General features: G+C 42.2%; 1 protein-coding gene across 1 annotated transcript in view; it reads right to left on the reverse strand.

Annotated features, from left to right (window-relative positions):
* KAT6A (lysine acetyltransferase 6A) overlaps nucleotides 1-18982 on the reverse strand; it is a 138350-nt gene extending 119368 nt beyond the window's left edge. Inside the window, exons 1-2 of the mRNA XM_049771792.1 lie at nucleotides 18899-18982; nucleotides 15067-15983 (exon numbers count right to left, since the gene is read on the reverse strand). Of these exons, the coding sequence (XP_049627749.1) occupies nucleotides 15067-15666 (600 nt within the window). The 5' untranslated portion in view covers nucleotides 15667-15983; nucleotides 18899-18982. The remainder of the gene's footprint in view (nucleotides 1-15066; nucleotides 15984-18898) is intronic.
* Nucleotides 18983-19630: the final 648 nt, after the last annotated feature.

The raw sequence follows: 19630 nt of genomic DNA on the forward strand, positions 1-19630 counted from the left end.
GGCCTACAGAACAGAGCTGGGAATAACCCCCAGCATTGCTGAGTGGGCCAAAATAATAAAATAACTATCCTACTCAAAGTATTACATAAATTGAATGTAATCCCTATCAAAATTTTTCAAGGACACTATTATTGAAGTTGTGTTTAAAACCACAAAATACCAGGGCAGCAGCAATAGTAGGGAGGTTTGCCTTGCATGCAGCTGACCCAAATTATGATCTCCAGCATTCATTTATCAATGAAATAAAGTGGCTTAAGAACTTGGAAGTTTAGAAATAATACCTGCTGTTAGTTTAATTTATGGTAAAGGAGTTAAGAACATAAAATGGAGGAACGAAAGTTTCTTAAATGGCACTAAGAAAAGTAGTCACATGATAAAGACTGAATGAAAAAGGACCACTAGCACAAACACAAAATATAATTCAAAATGAATTTATAACTTAAATGAATGTCAGACCTGATATATCAATGATCTCACTAGCAGGAACGATATAAAAAGGAATGGACAGTGTCTAAGGAAAATCCACATTATGACAAACAGAACTGAGGGCACCTAAGGATTGTAGAGTAGGGCAGATTTGTTTTACTAAGTAGTGGTAGTGGTGGATTAGTAACACTTTGTCAATAGGTGTGGTACAGTAACAATGTAATCATAAAACAAGCATTTACACAACTTTCATGTGTTACCGCAATAAATTAATAATGGTTTAGTGCTAAAGAAGTAAAAAAGACTGGAAATGGAAGAGAAATGAATCCCAAAAAAGTACTAATAGATGATGAAGTTCTTATTTTGGAGAACTGTGTCAGAGTCAAAGGCAATTCATCTCACAATAAAAAAAATCAAGAGAATAATTAGAATTATTAGAAGAGGGTGATAATTTCCATTTGATTCTCATGAATTTGGTATGACAAGACACTATACACCAAATAAGCCTAGAGTACATGAGAGGTGCTAGGCTTAGGATATGAAATTAGACATCATTATAAAGGATCTAAGTCTAGAGATAACTCAGGAAGGTTGAGACAATACGCGAGGAAATAGAATTTTAGGGAATGAAGCATGAAAGATACATGCAAAGCAAAAAAAAAAAAAAAAAAAGCCATACCAGAAAGTAAGGAGGAGCAAAAAAAAAAAAAAATCTAGGCAACAATTAGTCTAGAATCTAGATAGTAAGAGGAGAGAATGGCAGAGGGCTAATGTTGCTGAGAGTGCTGGTGAGATGACAGAAAACTGTTCACAAGAGCTGTTTTGAATGAAGTTTGCTCTGGGGCTATATTATAACAAATTATAACAAATATGGATATATATTATAACAAATTATAATAAATATGGACCTAATATAGATTTTCAAAGTGATGGGAGGGGCACACAGTGTAGATAGTAAAAAGGTTTAGTAGCAGTGTTATTAGACATCTGTAAAGATAATAAAGGGGGCAAATAAGTATAATAGGAATGCATTCAAGTTAGCGTGACAGGGATGCATTCTGAATGAACTTATAAATCAGGCTCAACTTTTTTTGTTTTTATTTTTGTTTTTGTTTTTCGGGCCACACCCGTTTGATGCTCAGGGGTTACTCCTGGCTAAGCACTCAGGAATTGACCCTGGCTTGGGGGGACCATATGGGACGCCGGGGGATCGAACCGTGGTCCTTCCTTGGCTAGCGCTTGCAAGGCAGACACCTTACCTCTAGCGCCACCTCGCCGGCCCCCAGGCTCAACTTTTAATCTAAGATGTCCCCTGATTCCCTCATTCAATTCCCCATAAAGATATTGGTTCTAAGTATTTAGTCTTTTTTGTTTGTTTGTTTGTTTTGGAGGCCACACCCAGTGACGCTCAGGGGTTACTCTGGCTATGTGCTCAGAAATCGCTCCTGGCTTGGGGGACCATATGGGCCGCAGGGGGATAGAACCGCGGTCCATCTCTGGTTAGCCACGTGCAAGGCAAATGCCCTACCACTTGCACCACCGCTCTGGCCTCTGGTTCTAAGTATTTAGAGAATGGTTTTCAACCCTGGCTGTGTATTAGATACAAATAGAGACTTTAAAAGAAAATTTGAAATCCAGGCCCCATTGCTAGAGTACAATTTAATTAATTGGGTGTTTTACTTTAAGGCCCCTAAGACAATTCAAAAGTGAGTCTAATGTCAAGAACAATACCTTTATAATTAAAGGGAAATGACAGGTATGAGAAGAAATAAAGCAATTTAAACAGGAGAAGAGTAACATAGGATCTAGGTACTAAGTCAAATTTGTATTTCAAGAGATTCTAGAAAGATTGGAAAATCATTGAAAAAAGCATTACACTTCAACGTACATACAAAAGGACCTATCATTTCTGAGAGTTTGAAGTTCTAGAAAACTCATGTTTTACGCAATAACTAAGAAAGAAATTCTATATTAGCTGAAAGCATTAAAAACCAACACTCAACCCAAATTCTTGAGGTAAACTACAGATCAGAATTTCCTAAAGGAAAAAGTAAACAATAATACTCTCCATTAATGGAATTCACCTCATACAAAAATGTTCAAATGAATTGATTGCCTACTTTAACATATGAAAGATTTTTAAGTTTTTAAGCTGTAAGACTACTAATACAGCCAGCATGCATTCTTTCTCAAATAAATTCCACGAATAATCCCAAACCATCCAATTATTTTGTAACTATCCCCAATTTCAACATGTAATGCTATCTTCTTTATCTATTTATTTGGGTTTTGGGGCTATACCCAGCAGTGCTCAGAGATCATGTCAATCATAAAAACTAAATAAATAAAACACATATTTCAACCTTCACTAAAAAAAGTTTGTTTACTGCTATGAAAAATCATTTGTAGGAGCAAAGTGGCAGAACAGATATCTAGCATGCGCAAGATCCTGAGTTCAATCCTCAAAATCTCATGACTGCCCTCCTCCCCAAGTAGCATCAGATTTATAGGAACAATGCCAGAGCATCAACACTGAGCATTTAACAAATGAGGTCCACATGCTGGATGGAACATCTGGCCAAGCACCACCAGGAGTAGGCATAGTATCATTCTTATGATATGCCCTAATTTTAAAAGTTCTGGGACTGGAGTAAAGGACCAGCAACAGCAGGTGGTATTACCCTACCTTGCCAGAAAGAAGAGCCAAGCTCAATCCTAACCCAGCAACTCATATATTACTCAAGTCATTGAAACATCATGTTAGACTTTCTGAAAAAGATTTAACTGTAGTGGACAATACAGTTAAAAACTCAAGAAATATTTTTCCTCCAATATGTAGGAAATTCAACTAAATTTAACTAATAACATAATAAAACTAATTCCTCATATAATGGCTGTAAATAAGCCATCTCCATGGTTCTTGCCCCCTTCTTCCAAAAAAAAAAAAAGTTTCAACTGCATCTCTTCACATTAAAATAGGAATATTCAAATTTATTGTGGCTTACAAAAGAAAAACACAACAAATTGTCAAGGATTTGGGCTTTTTCCCATTATTGTTCTTTAATACTATAAAACAGTATTTAATTTTATTTCCAGAAGAGCAAAAGGGTACTGGAGAAAGAGAACAGAGAGTACAGCACTTGCCTGCTGACCCAGATTTGGTGCCTAACACCCCACTTAGTCCCAAGAAATAAGTCCTGAGCACCACTGGTATTACCTACCACACCTCACTCGGGGGAGGGGGGGGAGATTCAGTGGTATGAATACTTGCAATGTAAGCAGCCAACTCTAATTTCATCCCCATTGGATCCCAAGCCTCACAGATGGTCCTCAACCAAGAACACAGAGCCAGGTATAGACCTTGAACATAATCAGGTGTGGCCCATCCCACCCATCCAAAAAACTTTTTAAAGCCCAGAGAAGCCCAGAAGGGGCTACTTCTTGGATATATAATTAATCTGCTGTGTGGTACATCAAGCAAGGCCTTAAATACCTCTGATCCTCAATCTCTCTCTTTGTGACAAGTCTAGCATCACTGTTATTCAAGATTATGACTTACTCAAGAATCTTTTTTATTTTTTTTAAATGCAGAAGATGGTCAAAGTGATAGGACAGCAGGTAAGCCTTGCACACATTCAACTTGGGTTTGATTCAACTTGGGTTTGTTTCCCAGCACGCCATCCAATCCCTTGAGCATTGTCAAGAGTAATTCCTGAGTATCAATGGGTGTGGCCACCAAAAAAAAATAAAGATTACATTCTTCTTCCTAAGAATTATCTCTTTGTGAGAATATCATAAAAATTATACCTCAACATTACTGATACTTTTTCCCCTTTTGACTCAGCTTCACCACTCAATCATGGAGCTCTGGAGAGATGCCAAACCATCCAAAACTCCGGGTATGCCAGTATTTGGGCTGACACAACCAGCATTTCGGGGGTGGGGGGTGGTTTGGGGGCCATATCCAACAGCGCTCAGGAGTTATTCCTGGCTCTGCACTCAGAAATTGCTCCTGGCAGACTCAGGAGATCATATAGAATGCCGGGAATCTAGCCCGGTTCTGTACTGAGTTGGCCATGTAAACACCCTACCACTACTGTGCTATCATCTCTCCAGCCCCTTCAGTATATTTTTGAAGTGAGTGCAAGCACATACACACACACACCCAAGTCCACCTTCTTTTTACTCCCTGAGGTCCTGGCAGCCAATACCAATACCCACAAGAGCCACAGTATCACCCACAGAGCTTGGAATTCCTGGACACTGCATCCACATCAACTCCAAATTTTTTTCAATACTGTCATCCCAGAAGGAACACACCAATTTAGACATCAATTTGTGTTCAAAGCCACGTCATGTTCAGAAATAAACAGAAAATCAACTAGCAACAAATTGCTTAGCAAACCTTCTGACAATGACTACATTAATCTTCACAAATTTTCTTATTACTATATTTTTAAAGTATAATTTCATTTCCACTTACCTGTAAACAATATAAAATGTATTATTTCAGTCTGCCAATTGGGGAGACTTAGAAATGAGTGGGAATCTGGGTGGAGGGAGTTTTGCATTGATGGTGGGATTGGGCTTAGAACAAATGCATTATATGTATATATATATAGTACATGGTCTTTAAATAAAGTAATTTATAAAAAATTTTAATTACTAGCAGTTAAAACCTATATTGACCTCCTTTGTTCCAAATTGACATCCTGAAAATCCAAATGTTAAATTACTGTAATCTCATGTTTCATTTCAATCATTAACAAAATTGTGAACTGTTTTTTCACCTGTTTCCTAATGGAGCTGAAGTAATTGTTTTTGGAAATGAATTTACAGTTATGTACTATGGTGATGAAAACCATCTATTAGGAACTTTGACTTGCCAACCAAAGGGGAATAAACAAAACAAACAAACAAACAAACAAAAGAAACTGTGGAGATATTTTTCTGGGAACCAGCTGCAGATGAATGAGTCCTAATCCTGCTACAGCTGGGAAAAGCTGAAGGGTTGAAGTTACTACTGGTCTAATTCATCTTTAAATCTTTTGTGAACTAACTCTTACCCGAAGTAGAGCCAATTGATAAAACAATTTTACCAGAATTGAAATTCTAATTCTAACATTTATCTTATTTCCTTAAAAACACTCTTAAATTAGAACATTCAAAGTATTTATTATTATAATTTCTATTTGTTTCCAGGCCACACCCAGTGGTGCTCAGAAACTCCTGGCAGTATTTGGGAGATCATATGCAGTACCAGGAGTCAACCAGGATTGGATTCCTTCAACATATTTGGACTCCTCAACCGTGCAGTGGCTCTCCAGCCCCGAACAGAGTAATTTGGTTTTTGTTTTGTTTTGTTTTGTTTTTTTTTTGGTCACACCTAGTGGCACTCAGGAGTTACTCCTGGCTCTGCACTCAGAAGTCACTCCTGGCAGGCTTAGGGGACCATATGAGATGCAGCAAACTTGGCAACTATACTGAATATAGTCCTCTTGAACAGTTAAGAACCAATTTAAGTGTCAAAAGTAATACTTTCTATATAATCTAAATAGAAAGGAAAAAGTCAATGAGATTCTTACAACTTCAAGAGGCAGGAGAGGGGTAGAGACAAACTACAGCAGGAAACTACAGTTGTCATGTAAATCGCTGGCCCAGTTTCTGACCTCTACCCATCAGTGATCCTTGAGCACAGAGCCAGGAATAAGTCCTGAGTGCAGGGGCCAGAGAGATAGCATGGAGATGGGGTGTTTGCCTTGTATGCAGAAAGACATTGGTTCGAATCCCGGCATCCCATATGGTCCCCGAGCCTGCCAGGATCGATTTCTGAGCGTAGAGCCAGGAGTAACCCCTGGGCGCTGCCAGGTGTGACCCAAAAACAAAAAAAAAAAAAAAAAAAAAAAAAAAAAGTCCTGAGTGTACCTTAGTCAAAAAAATAGGGGTGGGGGGTGAGGGAGGGGCCTGAAATTGACTTCTAGTTTTTCCCAGGCCCAGAGTGATATAGTAAGTACAGTGGGTAAGAAGCTTACCATGCATGAGTCAATGTGGGTGTCAACCCCAGCATGCCATGTTTCCCCAAGCCCTACCCCACCAAGAGTGATCCTTGAGTGCAGAGTCAGGAATAAGCCTTGAGCATACCTGAGTATGCAAAAATAAATAAATAATCAATCAATCAATCCACAGCTGGAGCAAGAGCACAGTGGGGAGTGTGCCTTGCATGTAATCAACCTGAGTTCAATCCCTGGTATCCCATATGGTCCCCTGAGATTGTCAGAAGTAATTTCTGAGCACAAAGCCAGAGTAACGCCTGAGCGCTGCTGGGTGTGGCCCAAAAACAACAAACGGAGGGGGTGGGAACTGTACTGGGCAAGAGACTGGAGGAACTGGAGCACATGTTTTGCAAGCAGATGTGGGTCCAAGTATCACATGATCCTCCAGCATCTCTAGGAGTAATACCACTAAAAACTGAGCCAGGAATAGCCCCTCAGCTTCTCCAGGTATGGCCATCCCTCACAAAAAAAAAAAAAAAAAAAAAGCTATTGGCCCATATATCAAAATGAACTAAAAATTTACAGAAAGCAAGGTTAAAAAGATCAATCACATAATAAATGTATTTTTAGTATTTCCCATTTGGTTATGAGAAGTCATAATAAACTTTCATTATTAAATACTATTAAATATCAGAAAACATTAGTTATATACATTATATATACATTATGCCTACAAAATAAAGTTCTTTTGCAAATACTTGCTAAAGCACTTAGAATTGTGCCAAAGCATGGTTAACACTTAACAAATAGATTTCTATGATCAATTGTTTACATTTACATTCCTTTGCATACTAATAGTGTAAAGGACAACTTAAAAAGTTAGATAATAGACTAGATTAAAGTACATGCACTACAATGTAAAATTTAAAACTTACCATTTTAAAAAAATTTCCCAATAATGACTACACAGAGCTTGCATGGTCTCATAAAGATTCTTACACACTTACAAAACTTTTTCTACTACTGACTACAAGTTTGTCTTAACTTTTTGGTAGCCTTTCGGTTTGCTTTTTTTCAGGAGGCTTTTCTGGTTGTTTTAAGGGAGAAATCAGTGGTATCAACTTATGTTTTTTGAGGTTTTTGTTCTTGTTTTTGAACCATATCCAGCAGTGCTCAGAGTTCACTCCTGAAGGAACTCAGGTAACCATAGACAGTGCCAGAAATTAAATCCAGGTCAGCTGTGTACAAGGCAAGCTGTACTATCTCCTCAGACCCAATTCTGCAAGCAACTTGCATGCCGTACTGTCTCCTCAGCCCCAAACTTAAACAGCATAAAAACAAAAGGATAGCTGAACTTGAAATTCCCAAGCATTTGTAAGTATTTTATAGTGCCACTTTTCTAGAAAATACAAAAAATAAATTTAAAGCTATTTCCAAAGAGCTAAACATCTGAACAATTTTATTAACTCAGTTAATAATAACTGTGAAAACACAGTTCCATCTCAATCTGTATTTCTACATCAAAAACCTAAATTCCTGGGCCGGAGAAATAGCACAGAGGTAGGGTGTTTGCCTTGCACGCAGCTAATCCAGGGCAGACAGTGGTTCGAATTCCGACATCCCCGATGGTCCCCCGGGCCTGCCAGGAGTGATTTCTGAGCACAGAGCCAGGAGTAACCTCTGAGTGTGGTGTTACACTGAGGTGTGACCCAAAAACCAAAAACCAACTAAAAAAACAACCTAAATTCCTATAAAGCAATACCAATTATACAAATTTAAAATAATAAATTCCAATAACAAAATAATTCAAACTCTTTTAAGTTTAATGTAGTGAGATATAACTTGTATTAGATGGCAGTAATTGTATTTATTTCTGGCCCGGTTAATTTTTCACTTTATTTTTCTGTTCCAGGTTACCTAGTTAGCTAAATAAATGACCTTCGTAATAATTAAGGTCAGAGAAAGAATACAGCAGGAACAACACTTGCTTTCAAAGTGGCCAACTCTTGTTGACCAATTTGGTCCTCTGAGCCCCACTTGGGAGAAACACTTAGGAGTGATTCCTGAGCACAGCCAGGTCTAGCACAAAAACGGGGTATCGGGAGATATTTAGTAAGAATAATAATTAGTTGGCATTACCTTCTTTTCCCTTTCCAACTGGAGGGTTTCATTATTGACATGTGTACACAGAAAGTTTAAACACTTCAGTATTCTGTACATTTAAATTCAAATTCAAGTTCACATAGTCACACACATGCATAACAAATATTTAAGTAAATTATTCTATGAAATAAAGCAAATAGTTTGAAATTAAGGTAAAATTATTCCCAAACGGAATAATTCTTTAGATTCCATGTCTAAAGCTTTTTTTTTTTTTTTGGTTTTTGGTTTTTGGGTCACACCCGGCATTGCTCAGGGGTTACTCCTGGCTCTATGCTTAGAAATCGCTCCTGGCAAGCCCGGAGGACCATATGGGAGACCGGGATTTGAACCGATGACCTTCTGCATGAAAGGCCTTACCTCCATGCTATATCTCCAGCCCCTCTAAAGAGAATTTTTAAAGAAAAATCACAATCTCAAATATTAGCCTTACCCAAGAAGTAGCTCACTATTTCTAAAAAATTCACAATACCTGAATTGTCATGAAAAATGAATGTAAAAAAGTAAAAGTTAGGACCTAAGAGATTTTCCAAGAATCAGTGTTTAAAAAATTTTTTTTTCCTTTTTTGGTTTTTGGACCACAGCCGACAGCACTCAGGCATTACCCCTGGCTCTGCACTCAGAAATTGTTCCTGGCAGGCTTGGGGGACCATATGGAATGTCGGGGATCGAACCACCAAACGTCCTGGTTTGGGCCCATGCCAAGCAAACACCCTAACGCTATGCTATCAGTCTGGCCCCTAAAAATAATTTTTTTTAAGGAATAATAAATTTTTAAGGAACAACCATAATCTCAAATATTAGCCAAACCCAAGAAATATCTCACTCTTTCTCAGAAATTCACAATTGTTATGAAAAAAAAAAATGAATGTAAAGAAGTAAAAGTTAAGACCTCAGAGATAGCTCAATAGATTGTGTACATTTTCAGGTTCACCCAAGACCATTCAACCCCATCAAGAAGGGAACTTCCACAAGCCTCCAAGTTCAAGCATAAAGCCAAGAGTAACACTCAAACACCACTGAGTATGACCCAAAAACACAAAAACTTTAAGTAAAAGTTAATCATAGTCAAAGGACTGGGGGAAAGTACCTTATGTTTTTCCTGCATTCTCTAACAAGACCTAATCCTACAGCCATCTAAATGTTTGATGAAGGTCAGGAAGATAACTCAAAGATCTAGTATATCCATGCTTTGGATGCAGGAGACCTAGTTTGATTCCCTAGACTACATGGTCCCCAAGCACCTCAGAGAAACCTTGAGTAACAATCCAGAAGTAGCTCCTGAACAGCACCAGGTGTGACCAAAAGAAAAAAAAGTTTGATAAACAATGAATAATAAAAATAAGCTGTCTTACAGTCCTATGTAGAGCTCAAAAAGAAATTTACAAGGAAGAAGTATTTAAGCTATTAGCACCATCTTCAGAACTAGAGGGAAATATTTTATTTCAAAATAAAGAACTCAGTTATAGCAATGCAGCCAAAAGCAAACTGGCCAGGGCCAGAAAGATATTACATTGGATAGGTGAGTTGCCTTGCATGTGTGGCCAATCCCGGTTCAACATAGTTATATATGTTCCCCCAGCCCCACCAGGAGTAACAATTGTGCAGAAACCGGAGTAGGCTCTGAGAACTCTGGGAAGGAGGAAGGAAAGAGTAAAGAGGAAGAAGAAAAGAAGAGGGAGGGAGGGAGGGACTGAAGGGAGGGGGAGGGAGAGAGGGACAGAGGGAGACATTATTTCAAGGAAAATTTAAATAAAAATAGTCATAGAAACTATGTTCCAGAACAGTGTCATAGGGCTGGAGACATAGTACAGTGGATAAAGTGATTGCCTTGTACCAGGCTTTATCATCAGCAACCCATATTGTTCCCAGAGCCCTGCCAGGATTGATCTCTGAGCATAGAGCCATAAGTAAGCCCTGAGTACAGCCAGATGTGGCCCAAAACCAAAAAGAAAAAGAAACCAGATATTTATTCATAATCTGGTTTCTAATATACTTTTATCACTGGTTCAAAGTCAGTTTTAGAACACACTCTATGACAAAATAAGAACACAGTTAAAAGAGAAGAGGGTAATTGTGCATGTAAAAGCGTTGTTAGAAATATGATAACATATAACAAGACCACTTTCAGTTAAGTGCAAAGGTAGGCATTATACATGACAACATCCTAAACCCAGCAAGCAGATAAAGCCATGACGGGATTCTGCAATACAAGTGCTAAAGTTCATATACTAATCACTTTATACCTTTGTTACTAGAGGAAACTTATTCTTTTATGCCTCAGTTTGAAGATACTGATTATTATATAATATAAATGCCTTGCCAGAGAGAGTACAGGTGTTAACAGTGCTTGTCATGTATGAAGTTGGCCCAGTTCAACCTTCAGCATCAGGGAATCACTCCTGGAGGGTTCAGGAGTATCAGGAATAGAATTAGGTAGGCTGCATGACAGGCAAGTGCCCTGTCTGCTGTACTATGGCTGTAGCTGCTAGTCTATAGTCTTTTCTCTCTGTGCCCGTTTCACCTTGCTCCCAAGCAAATGAGCTCTGTAATTGATATAGCAAAAACAAGCCTCACCCCAAAGTTAACCATTCTAAGTCCAGAATACATACTCAATAACTAGTTACAGAATTAAAGTCTAAAAGAGGAACTACCTCTGGACTACATTTCCTCTCTTCATACTGTTACATACACAGTACCTACGTTTAAGAATATCTAATTTCATGCACTGGTGAAATAGTACAGCAGGTAAAGCAAAGCTGAGTTCAATCCCAAATCGTCCCACAGAACCGCCAGGAGTAATTCTTGAGTGAAAAGCCATTACTGACCATTACTGGGTGTGGCCCATAAACAAAAGATTCATAAGTAGCAAGCTAATCAATTCCACAAAGAAAGGTATCAGTTAAAGGAGAAGAAATGTAGTTAAAATACAATAAAATTAAAAGACATGTAATCTGTAAGAAATAATTTCCACACACTAAATAACTTCCACATTAAAATCTGCAAATGTCAGAAATAATTGCCACATACTAAAATTCAAAGTATAGTGGTATTAAGTATGAGCTACTTCATATCTTTAGGGAAAATTATTCAGGAAATTCACAGTTGAAACAATATCCACTTAGAACTGGGAAGATATCTCAAAGGGTTGGAGGATACTAGTTCATTACAAGCAGCAGCTGGTTCAGTTCCTCATTCCTCATGGTCACCCAAGTACCACCAGAAGCAGCTCCTGAGCACCATGCATGCTCTTTTTTCCCTCTCAAATAAAAAAGAAAGGGCCAGAGGTTAAGGTGCATACCTTGCATAGAAAGACCCATTCGCACCTGCTATCTATGAAATATAAGTCTACCAGCACCTCAGGTTGTGGCAAAAAAAAAACCAAAAAACTACAAACATTAAGAGAGCTCATCGGGGCCAGAGATATAGCATGAAGGTAAGGCATTTGCCTCTCATGCAGAAGGTCAGTGGTTCGAATCCCGGCGTCCCATATGGTCCCCTGAGCCTGCCAGGAGCGATTTCTGAGCGTAGAGCCAGGAGTAACCCCTGAGCGCTGCCGGGTGTGACCCGAAAACCAAAAAAAAAAAAAAAAAAAAAAAAAATGAGAGCTCATCAATTCTAATTTAGCAGATATAACCACGAAAATGTTATTATCAACCTATATTTCAACAAAACTTAATTTTCCCAATGTTTTCTTTAAATGTAGTTACTTTGGCTAACACTATGTTTTAGTTATTTAACAAAAAAGGAATTTCTAACCATAGTAAATCAGCAATTTACACTGGACTAAACTTTTTCCAGTGTACAGATCTCAACTCAGATGTTAAGTAATAAGGGTGCTTGCCTTCCACAGGCCAACCCTGGGTTTCAGGGTTTCATCCTCAGTACCCCCTATGGTCCCCTGAGCCTTCCAGGAGTGATCTCTGAGCACTGAGCCAGGAGTCAACCCTGAGCACCACAAAGTATGGTCCAAAAATCACACACAAAAATTTTTTAAATAAAGTAAGGATTGTTAAATGAGATTGTTCCCAAGGTTCTTTTTTTATTTTTTGCAATGCTTGAAATCAAATCAGTGGCTCACTCATGCAAGTGCTCTGCTGAGCTACAGCCCCAGATGAGCATCTGTTTCAAAAGTAAAAACCAAGGGGGCCTGAGAGACTGTTAACAGGGGATAAAGTGCATGTTCCCCAGCACAAGGTTTCTGAGCACCACAAAGAGAAATCCAATACAGAGTCTGAGGCAGCATCTAAACATCAAAAACAAGGTATGGTACAAAAACAAAACAAAAACGTTAAAATCAGAACTATCCTATAGTGTGTCCTAGTAACTGCCTCTATTTTTTTTATTGTGGGGGCCACACCCAGTGATGAAGATTACTTCTGGCTCTGTTTGGCTCTGCGCACAGAACTTTTCTCATGACAGGCTCAAGGAACCATACGAGATGCCGGGGATCAAACCTGAGTCTGCTGCACTCAAAGCTCTTTGTCTCCCTACTATACTATCACTCAGGCCCCTGCCTTTTTAAATGTGCGTAACTGACTCACTGTGGCTAATATTCTTTTAAATTAACAGATCTAATTCAATCAAGAGAGTATTATAAAAAATAAAAACCAGACTTTTTTTTTTTTTTTTTGGTTTTTTGAGTCACACCCAGCAGCGCTCAGGGGTTACTCCTGGCTCCACACTTAGAAGTCACTCCTGGCAGGCTCAGGGGGCCATATGGGATGCCGGGATTCGAACCAATGACCTTTATCTCCATGCTATCTCTCCGGCCCCAAAACCAGATATTCTTAAATGAATTTACAATGCCCAATGATTTATAGCCAAGATAAAATACTGAAATCATTTAATTATAAATAACTTCTTGCTTCCACATCACTGGTGAACCTGTAGCTCATTTGATAGCTACTATAAGAATCCATCATTATTTTTCTTTTTTTTTTTTTGGCTTTTTATTTGGGGGAGGGGGCACACCCGGTGACGCTCAGGGGTTACTCCTGGCTTGGGGGACCATATGGGACGCCCAGGGATCGAATAAGGTCCATCCTGGATCTGCATGTGCAATGCAAACGCCCTACCGCTGTGCTATCACTCCATCCCTGCCACCATTGTTTTTCATGTGTTGTTAACCACACATAATAAAAAATAGTTTTCGCAGATAAAAGTAATTATTATAGCACTGAAATGTAGAATAAAGCAGTTAATGTACTTTCTACCTTTAATGTTTAATACCACACTCAGAAATGATCAATGATACAGAATTATTTTCTGATGAAAATGGATAATCAATTCATTGACTTATCAGACTCATTTTAAAATGTTAATAACAGACAGGGACTAGAGAGCACAGTGGTTAGACCGCTTTCCTTGCATGCAGCAGGCCAGCCTAGGTTAGATTCTCAGCACCCAGGTGTGGTGTTGAGTGTCCCATCCGTCCCCCCACCAGGAGTGATTCCTGCTTGCAGAGCCCGAAGTAAATCCTAAGCATCCCAGAATGTGGCCCAAACTCTTCTCCCAAAAAAGAGGCAATGTTTCTACTTTAAAGGTCACAGAAAAAAAATCGAATTTAAAATAGATCTCAAAATTTTTGAAGAAAAATACTAATTTTCAATTGCAACTTAAACAGAAATTTATAGGTGGGTTACTAGTAGCTAAAACTTTAGACCAAATAAGTATATTTTTAATATAGTCAATGTAAAGTTTATAGTTTCATTCTAAAAAGACTATAGCAGGTACCTCAATTCTCCAAAAAATTTAGAATACCTGAGATACCTTTACAGCTAAGACACCAAATCAAAGTAGAAAAAGCTACTAAACAAAATTCTACTGTCCTTGAATATCTAATTAAGGGTCAAAATTTATTATTAAGGCATACTTCCTGTTGTACAAAATAACCGCATAAAACACACAGCACAACAAGAAATGTACGCTAAATATCAAAACTACCAACTCCCCAAAACTTGAACAATAATGTATTTCTCATCCCTACAGAGTCATAAATAACAACACTTAGAACTTCAATTGCAAAGGATACAATATAGAAAGAAAAAACTAACAACACAAACCAAAAAAGGCTAAGTTTGCTTAGTATTATGGGACAAATCTAATTCCAGTCTAATGATACTCTGGGGAAACAAAAAAAGACAGGTTCTTAAGAGAGATTTTGCCTTTTTCTAGTTCAAATCTTCAGCATGTGGCAGCTCATAAACTTCTAGCATTTAAGAATTGTCATGCAACAGTTAAATTTGTAGACAATTTTTTATCTGATCTAAATGTGTTATTTAAGTAGATGAATTCTATACTCTGAATCTCAAGCATCAAATATTTCAGTGTATCAGAAGCATCAGTATCCATTCATTTCTCAACAAAAAGAAAATGAAGTAATCATTCCATTCCACTAGTCCTCAAACACAAAGTTGAATGTAGTCATCCTTAAGCAACTTCTAGTAATGCCCTATAAAATCACTGAGGCACATATCTTTCTTACCTTATCCTTTTCATGTGGAAGCAGTGACACTGGAGGTAAAGAGGAAAGAGATTCACAACTCTCTTTCCCATCCACATTGGTTGCTTTAGTGTTGAGCCGATAAAGAGGTCCATCCTTGAGGAGTCTGCCATGGCCAACGGCACGCTTAATAGCCAATCGTAACTGCTGGTGAAAGCCAGAGGCAGCACTCCCTCCGAATAGCGCAGACACATCTTTCTGACCTTTCAAGAAACGTTCGATGCTTTTCAGAGTGGAGCCACCAGACTCTGCCAAGCCGTCAACTGCCCTCTTGATCAGTTTATTCCAATCTACGTTTTGCTTATTATCCAGTTTTCCATGATTTCGGGGTTTCGGAAGTGCAATTCGCCCAGGGTTATCAGGATCTTTATAGGAATTAAGACCTTTATTTGACACTTTTAAAATCGTTCCATCTTTGACACTTAATTCCAACTGTTCTAAAACAGTTTTACGATCCAAACCATGGGATGAAGACACCGCATTGCATATCCTTTCTTCGGAAGGACGCTGTTTCTGCTTCTTCACTTTTTTGATGGCCTCCAAAATCCACTCCGTATACAGGGGGTTAGCGAGTTTTACCATGGTGAAGGATTCTGTATATCCATAGAGTCGTTATCCTTTATCCTGATGCTGAATAAGTTTTACACCATGGAAAACAATATTACCGGAGGCTGGGAACCAGTTAACCATAGCATACAAGTTTTCTGTTCTGAATCCTTCCTCCTTTACAAATCAGAATGCCTCCTCACGATTACCATAAAAACTTTACCAATCTGACATCTCAAATGTCTTCGAGCGCTGCAACAGATTTCTCAATAGCACCAAATTCACATGGGTCTCTTCATAAAACCGTAAGAACTCAAGAACTTCTCATTCCCAGCCAACAATGCATCTTATGCCTGAAAAAGAATTTGAAGAAAGTCGGTTTTCTATCAATTCCATTTTTTAAGTAAACCATAGGTGAAATAAAAAAGAAGAAAACCCCTAGACTTTAAAACAGTTAACTGGCAACTGCTTGTTGAACATCTTTGGAAGTTCAGACATATTCTCACAAAATTCCCAAATAATCACGTATGTAAATCACTGAATGAGATATAAAATAAATTATATTTTTTGTTTGTTGGTTTTCTGTTTTAGTGTCACACCCAGCAGCGCTCAGGGGTTACTCCTGGCTCTATGCTCAGAAATCGCTCCTGGCAGGCTCGGGGGACCATATGGGACGCCGGGATTCAAACCACCGTCCTTCTACATGCAAGGCAAACGCCCTACCTCCACACTATCTCTCTAGCCCCACAATAAATTATCTTAAACTACAATTAATCAAAGGGATGCTTTCTATCTGTATCCACAATTTCCTAACCAGTCTAGAAATTAAAACTTTTTCTTGACATCTTTCCCCAGTAAACTATTCAAGACTTCAACAAGTATCTAAACTAGCTGAAGGAATCCCACAATGAAAGTAACAGTGCATCTTTCATCTTTCAAAATTCCAGACATTCAGACTGGTCAAAGCAGAAAACAATTGTGAAAAATCTCAAGAATGTCACCTGATAAATGAAACAACACATAAATACAGACCAAGCTCACACTTAAGCACAATATTAAATATTCCAAATGGAAACATATTAAAAATAGTTACGTGTAAAAAGTGCTTAAGGAGTTTCAAAATAATGCTATTTCACTGAAGAGCTCAAAGTAGTTAGTGGCAACTTCTCCTAAGTCAAACTAAAATACTAATATCCATTATGCGAAGGAAGAAACAACTGTCAAAATGTTCATAACCAATTCACAGAGAAATGGAAAAGGCCTAAAATCACTAACTTTAAGTTTAAAAGCAACAATCTGGAAGGGGGTGTGGTAGTCATTGCCTAAACAGCGTGGATCTAAGGAGAAAACCTCAGAAAGGGTCAAGACTGCTGTCCTGGAACAAACATTGATAAATGAACCACAAACATATTACCTCTCCAGAATCAGAGCCAAGAGGCAAAACAATCTGCAGGTACAAAATCTTTCTTTAAAAGCGCCAAAACAATTCCATCGGAATCTAAATAACCCCTCAGCTTCCAAAAGTTAAGTGTAGGTGCTTTTCTAGCAGCGCTTCCTCTGACAAGCCTTCCCAGCATAAACAATGATACAAAAGCTGGCTTCCCACGGCAATTAAGAGTGACAATGAAATCCAGAGAGAAAACGACTGAATAATGAGAAAAGCGACAGATAGTAAGTACTTCTTTCAAGGTGGCCGAGAAAAGGCTGAATGAAGCCAGCGCTGCCAACGTGAGCCAAGAGATTTAGATTTATTTTTAAATGAGAGGACTGAAAGCAGGCCCCCTGGGAGAGCATCTCCAGGGGCTAGAAGTCACCGAATTATCATCAGGCCACGAAAGATCCAGCTCTGGGACGGGAAGGCTAGAAGGTGTGGCCTGAGTTGCAAGCAGATGACAACCTCCAGGAGTGATCAAGTCTGCGGGTCGGGTGAGTGAGTGAACGAATGAATCAGTGAGTGAATGAATGATTGCGTGAATCAGTGAGTGAATGAATGAGTGAGTGAATAAATGATTGAATGGCTGAGTGAATGAGTGAATGAATGAATGAATGAATGAGTGAGTGAGTGCATGACAGTTCCTCAGCCTCTCCAGCCAGATTTGCAGCAAGGCCGGGTCAGGTCGGTCTCCTGCTCTACACTCCTGTTGCACGAGCCCCCCCCCCCAAGGCGGGCGCCCGACAGCCGGCTCCCGCACAGCCGCTCCGTGGGGCTGGCGGCTCCCTCCGTCCCTCCCGCCGCCGCCGCCGCCGCCGCCGCCGCCGCCGCCAGCCCCAACTTCCCGCTCGCCGGCCGCTGTCGGTCCGCGGGCCGAGCGAGCGGAAACTTCGGCGTCAACTTGCCAGGCCGGCCGAGCTCCGCCGAGGCAGCGCAGGAGGCGTGAAGGGGCGGGCGGCGAGCCGAGCGTTCCGAGGCCGGAGCCGCCGAACCCGGCGCAGTTAACAATGAGATCACGTGCGAGGGCGCGAGCGGGCCGGCGGCCACTCGAGTCCGAGGCCACAGCGGAGCGGAGCGGAGCGGAGCGGCTCGAGCGGCTCGAGCGGCGCGGCGCGGCGGCTTCCAAGTTGCGGCGCGCGGGCGGCGCTTCCGGGGAGGCGTGCGGGCGCGCGGCGGCAGAGCGGCGGCGGCGGGCGGCTGCCGGCCTGACAGCGGCGGCGGGAGCGCCTCCTGCGCGGTCGGGGCGGGCGGCGGGCGGCGGTGACAGCGGCCCGGCCTCGGCGCCCCCGTCGCCCGCTGACAGGCGCCGCCGCACGTGCGGCTCCCCGCGCCGCCGCCGCCGAGCGAGGCGCTCCGTCTCCCGCCCGCCGCCAGCCTGTCACCGCGCGCACGGCCGGCCGGCTGCACCGGGTCGCTCGCTCGCTCGGTCGGTCGGTCGGTCGGGGCCGGAGCGGGCCGGGCGTGCGGGCGGGCGCAGGTGGGGCCCGGCGGGCGCGGGTGGGCGCGCCCTGAGGCGGAGCGGCCTCGGCCCGGCTCGGCGCGGCCCGGGGGAGGCGCGCTCTCCCCCTCCCTCCCCCCTCCCTTCCTTCCTTCCTTCCTTCCTTCCTTCCGGGCGCGCGAGGCGGCCGGGCGGGCGGTGGGGCGGCGGGCGGGCGAGGCGTCCCAGGCAGCGCGCTCCAGGCCCGGCGCGGCGCGGGGCGGCGGGAGGCGGCGCAGGCCTCGGCGGGGCCTGCGGCGGCGGCTCGGCGCGGCGCGGGACGTCGGAGCGGGGCGGCGGGCGTCCGGGCCGGGCGCGGGCGGCGCGGGGCGGCGGGGCGCGGCGCGGCGCCGACTCACCGGCGGGGCGGCGGGGCGGGCTCCCGGGGCGGCGGGCCGGACGGCGGCGAGGCCCCGAACTGACACGGCCGCCATCTTGGAGACGGAGCGCGCCGGCGGGGGGAGGGGCGCGGGCGGCGGAACAGCCGGGGGCGGGGCGGGGCGGGGCGGCGCCAGGGAACGGCGGGCGAGGGGAGGGGGGAGGAGGGGGAGGCGCGAGCGCGGTGGGAGGGGCAGAGAGTGGGAGGGGCACGCAGCCGGAGCCGCGCGAGGAGCGGGAAGAGCCGAGCGATCGCCTCGCTGGGGCGGGGCGGGGCGGGGCAGGCCCGAGCGCAGCCGGCCGGGCGGGTCACGTGGGGCGGTACAAAAGGCCAAAGCCCGGCGGGAGGGAGGGAGGGAGGGAGGAGAGAGAAGGAGGAGGAGGAGGGCGGCCGCTGGGGACCGGTCGGCCCCTCGGGAGCCGGCCTCTCGCTTCTGGGAGAGACCACAGAGGAGAGGGAGGAGAGAAGAAGAGAAAAGAAGAGGAGAGAAGAAAGCGAATCTCTAGTCAACAGCCCGGGAGAAGAGGAAGGAGAAGAAAGATGAAGAAAGGAGAGAGAGGAGGAAGAAGAAAGGAGAAAAAAGATGAAGAAAGAAGGAGGAAGAGAAGAAGGAAGAAGAGGAAAGGAGAGGGAGGAGCAGAAAGAAGAGGAGGAGAAGAAGGATAAAGAAAGGAGAGGGAGGAGGAAGAGAAGAAAGAAGAGGAAAGGAGGA

Source organism: Suncus etruscus, chromosome 4 (genome assembly GCF_024139225.1).
Source record: "Suncus etruscus isolate mSunEtr1 chromosome 4, mSunEtr1.pri.cur, whole genome shotgun sequence".
NCBI classification, from domain to species: domain Eukaryota; kingdom Metazoa; phylum Chordata; class Mammalia; order Eulipotyphla; family Soricidae; genus Suncus; species Suncus etruscus.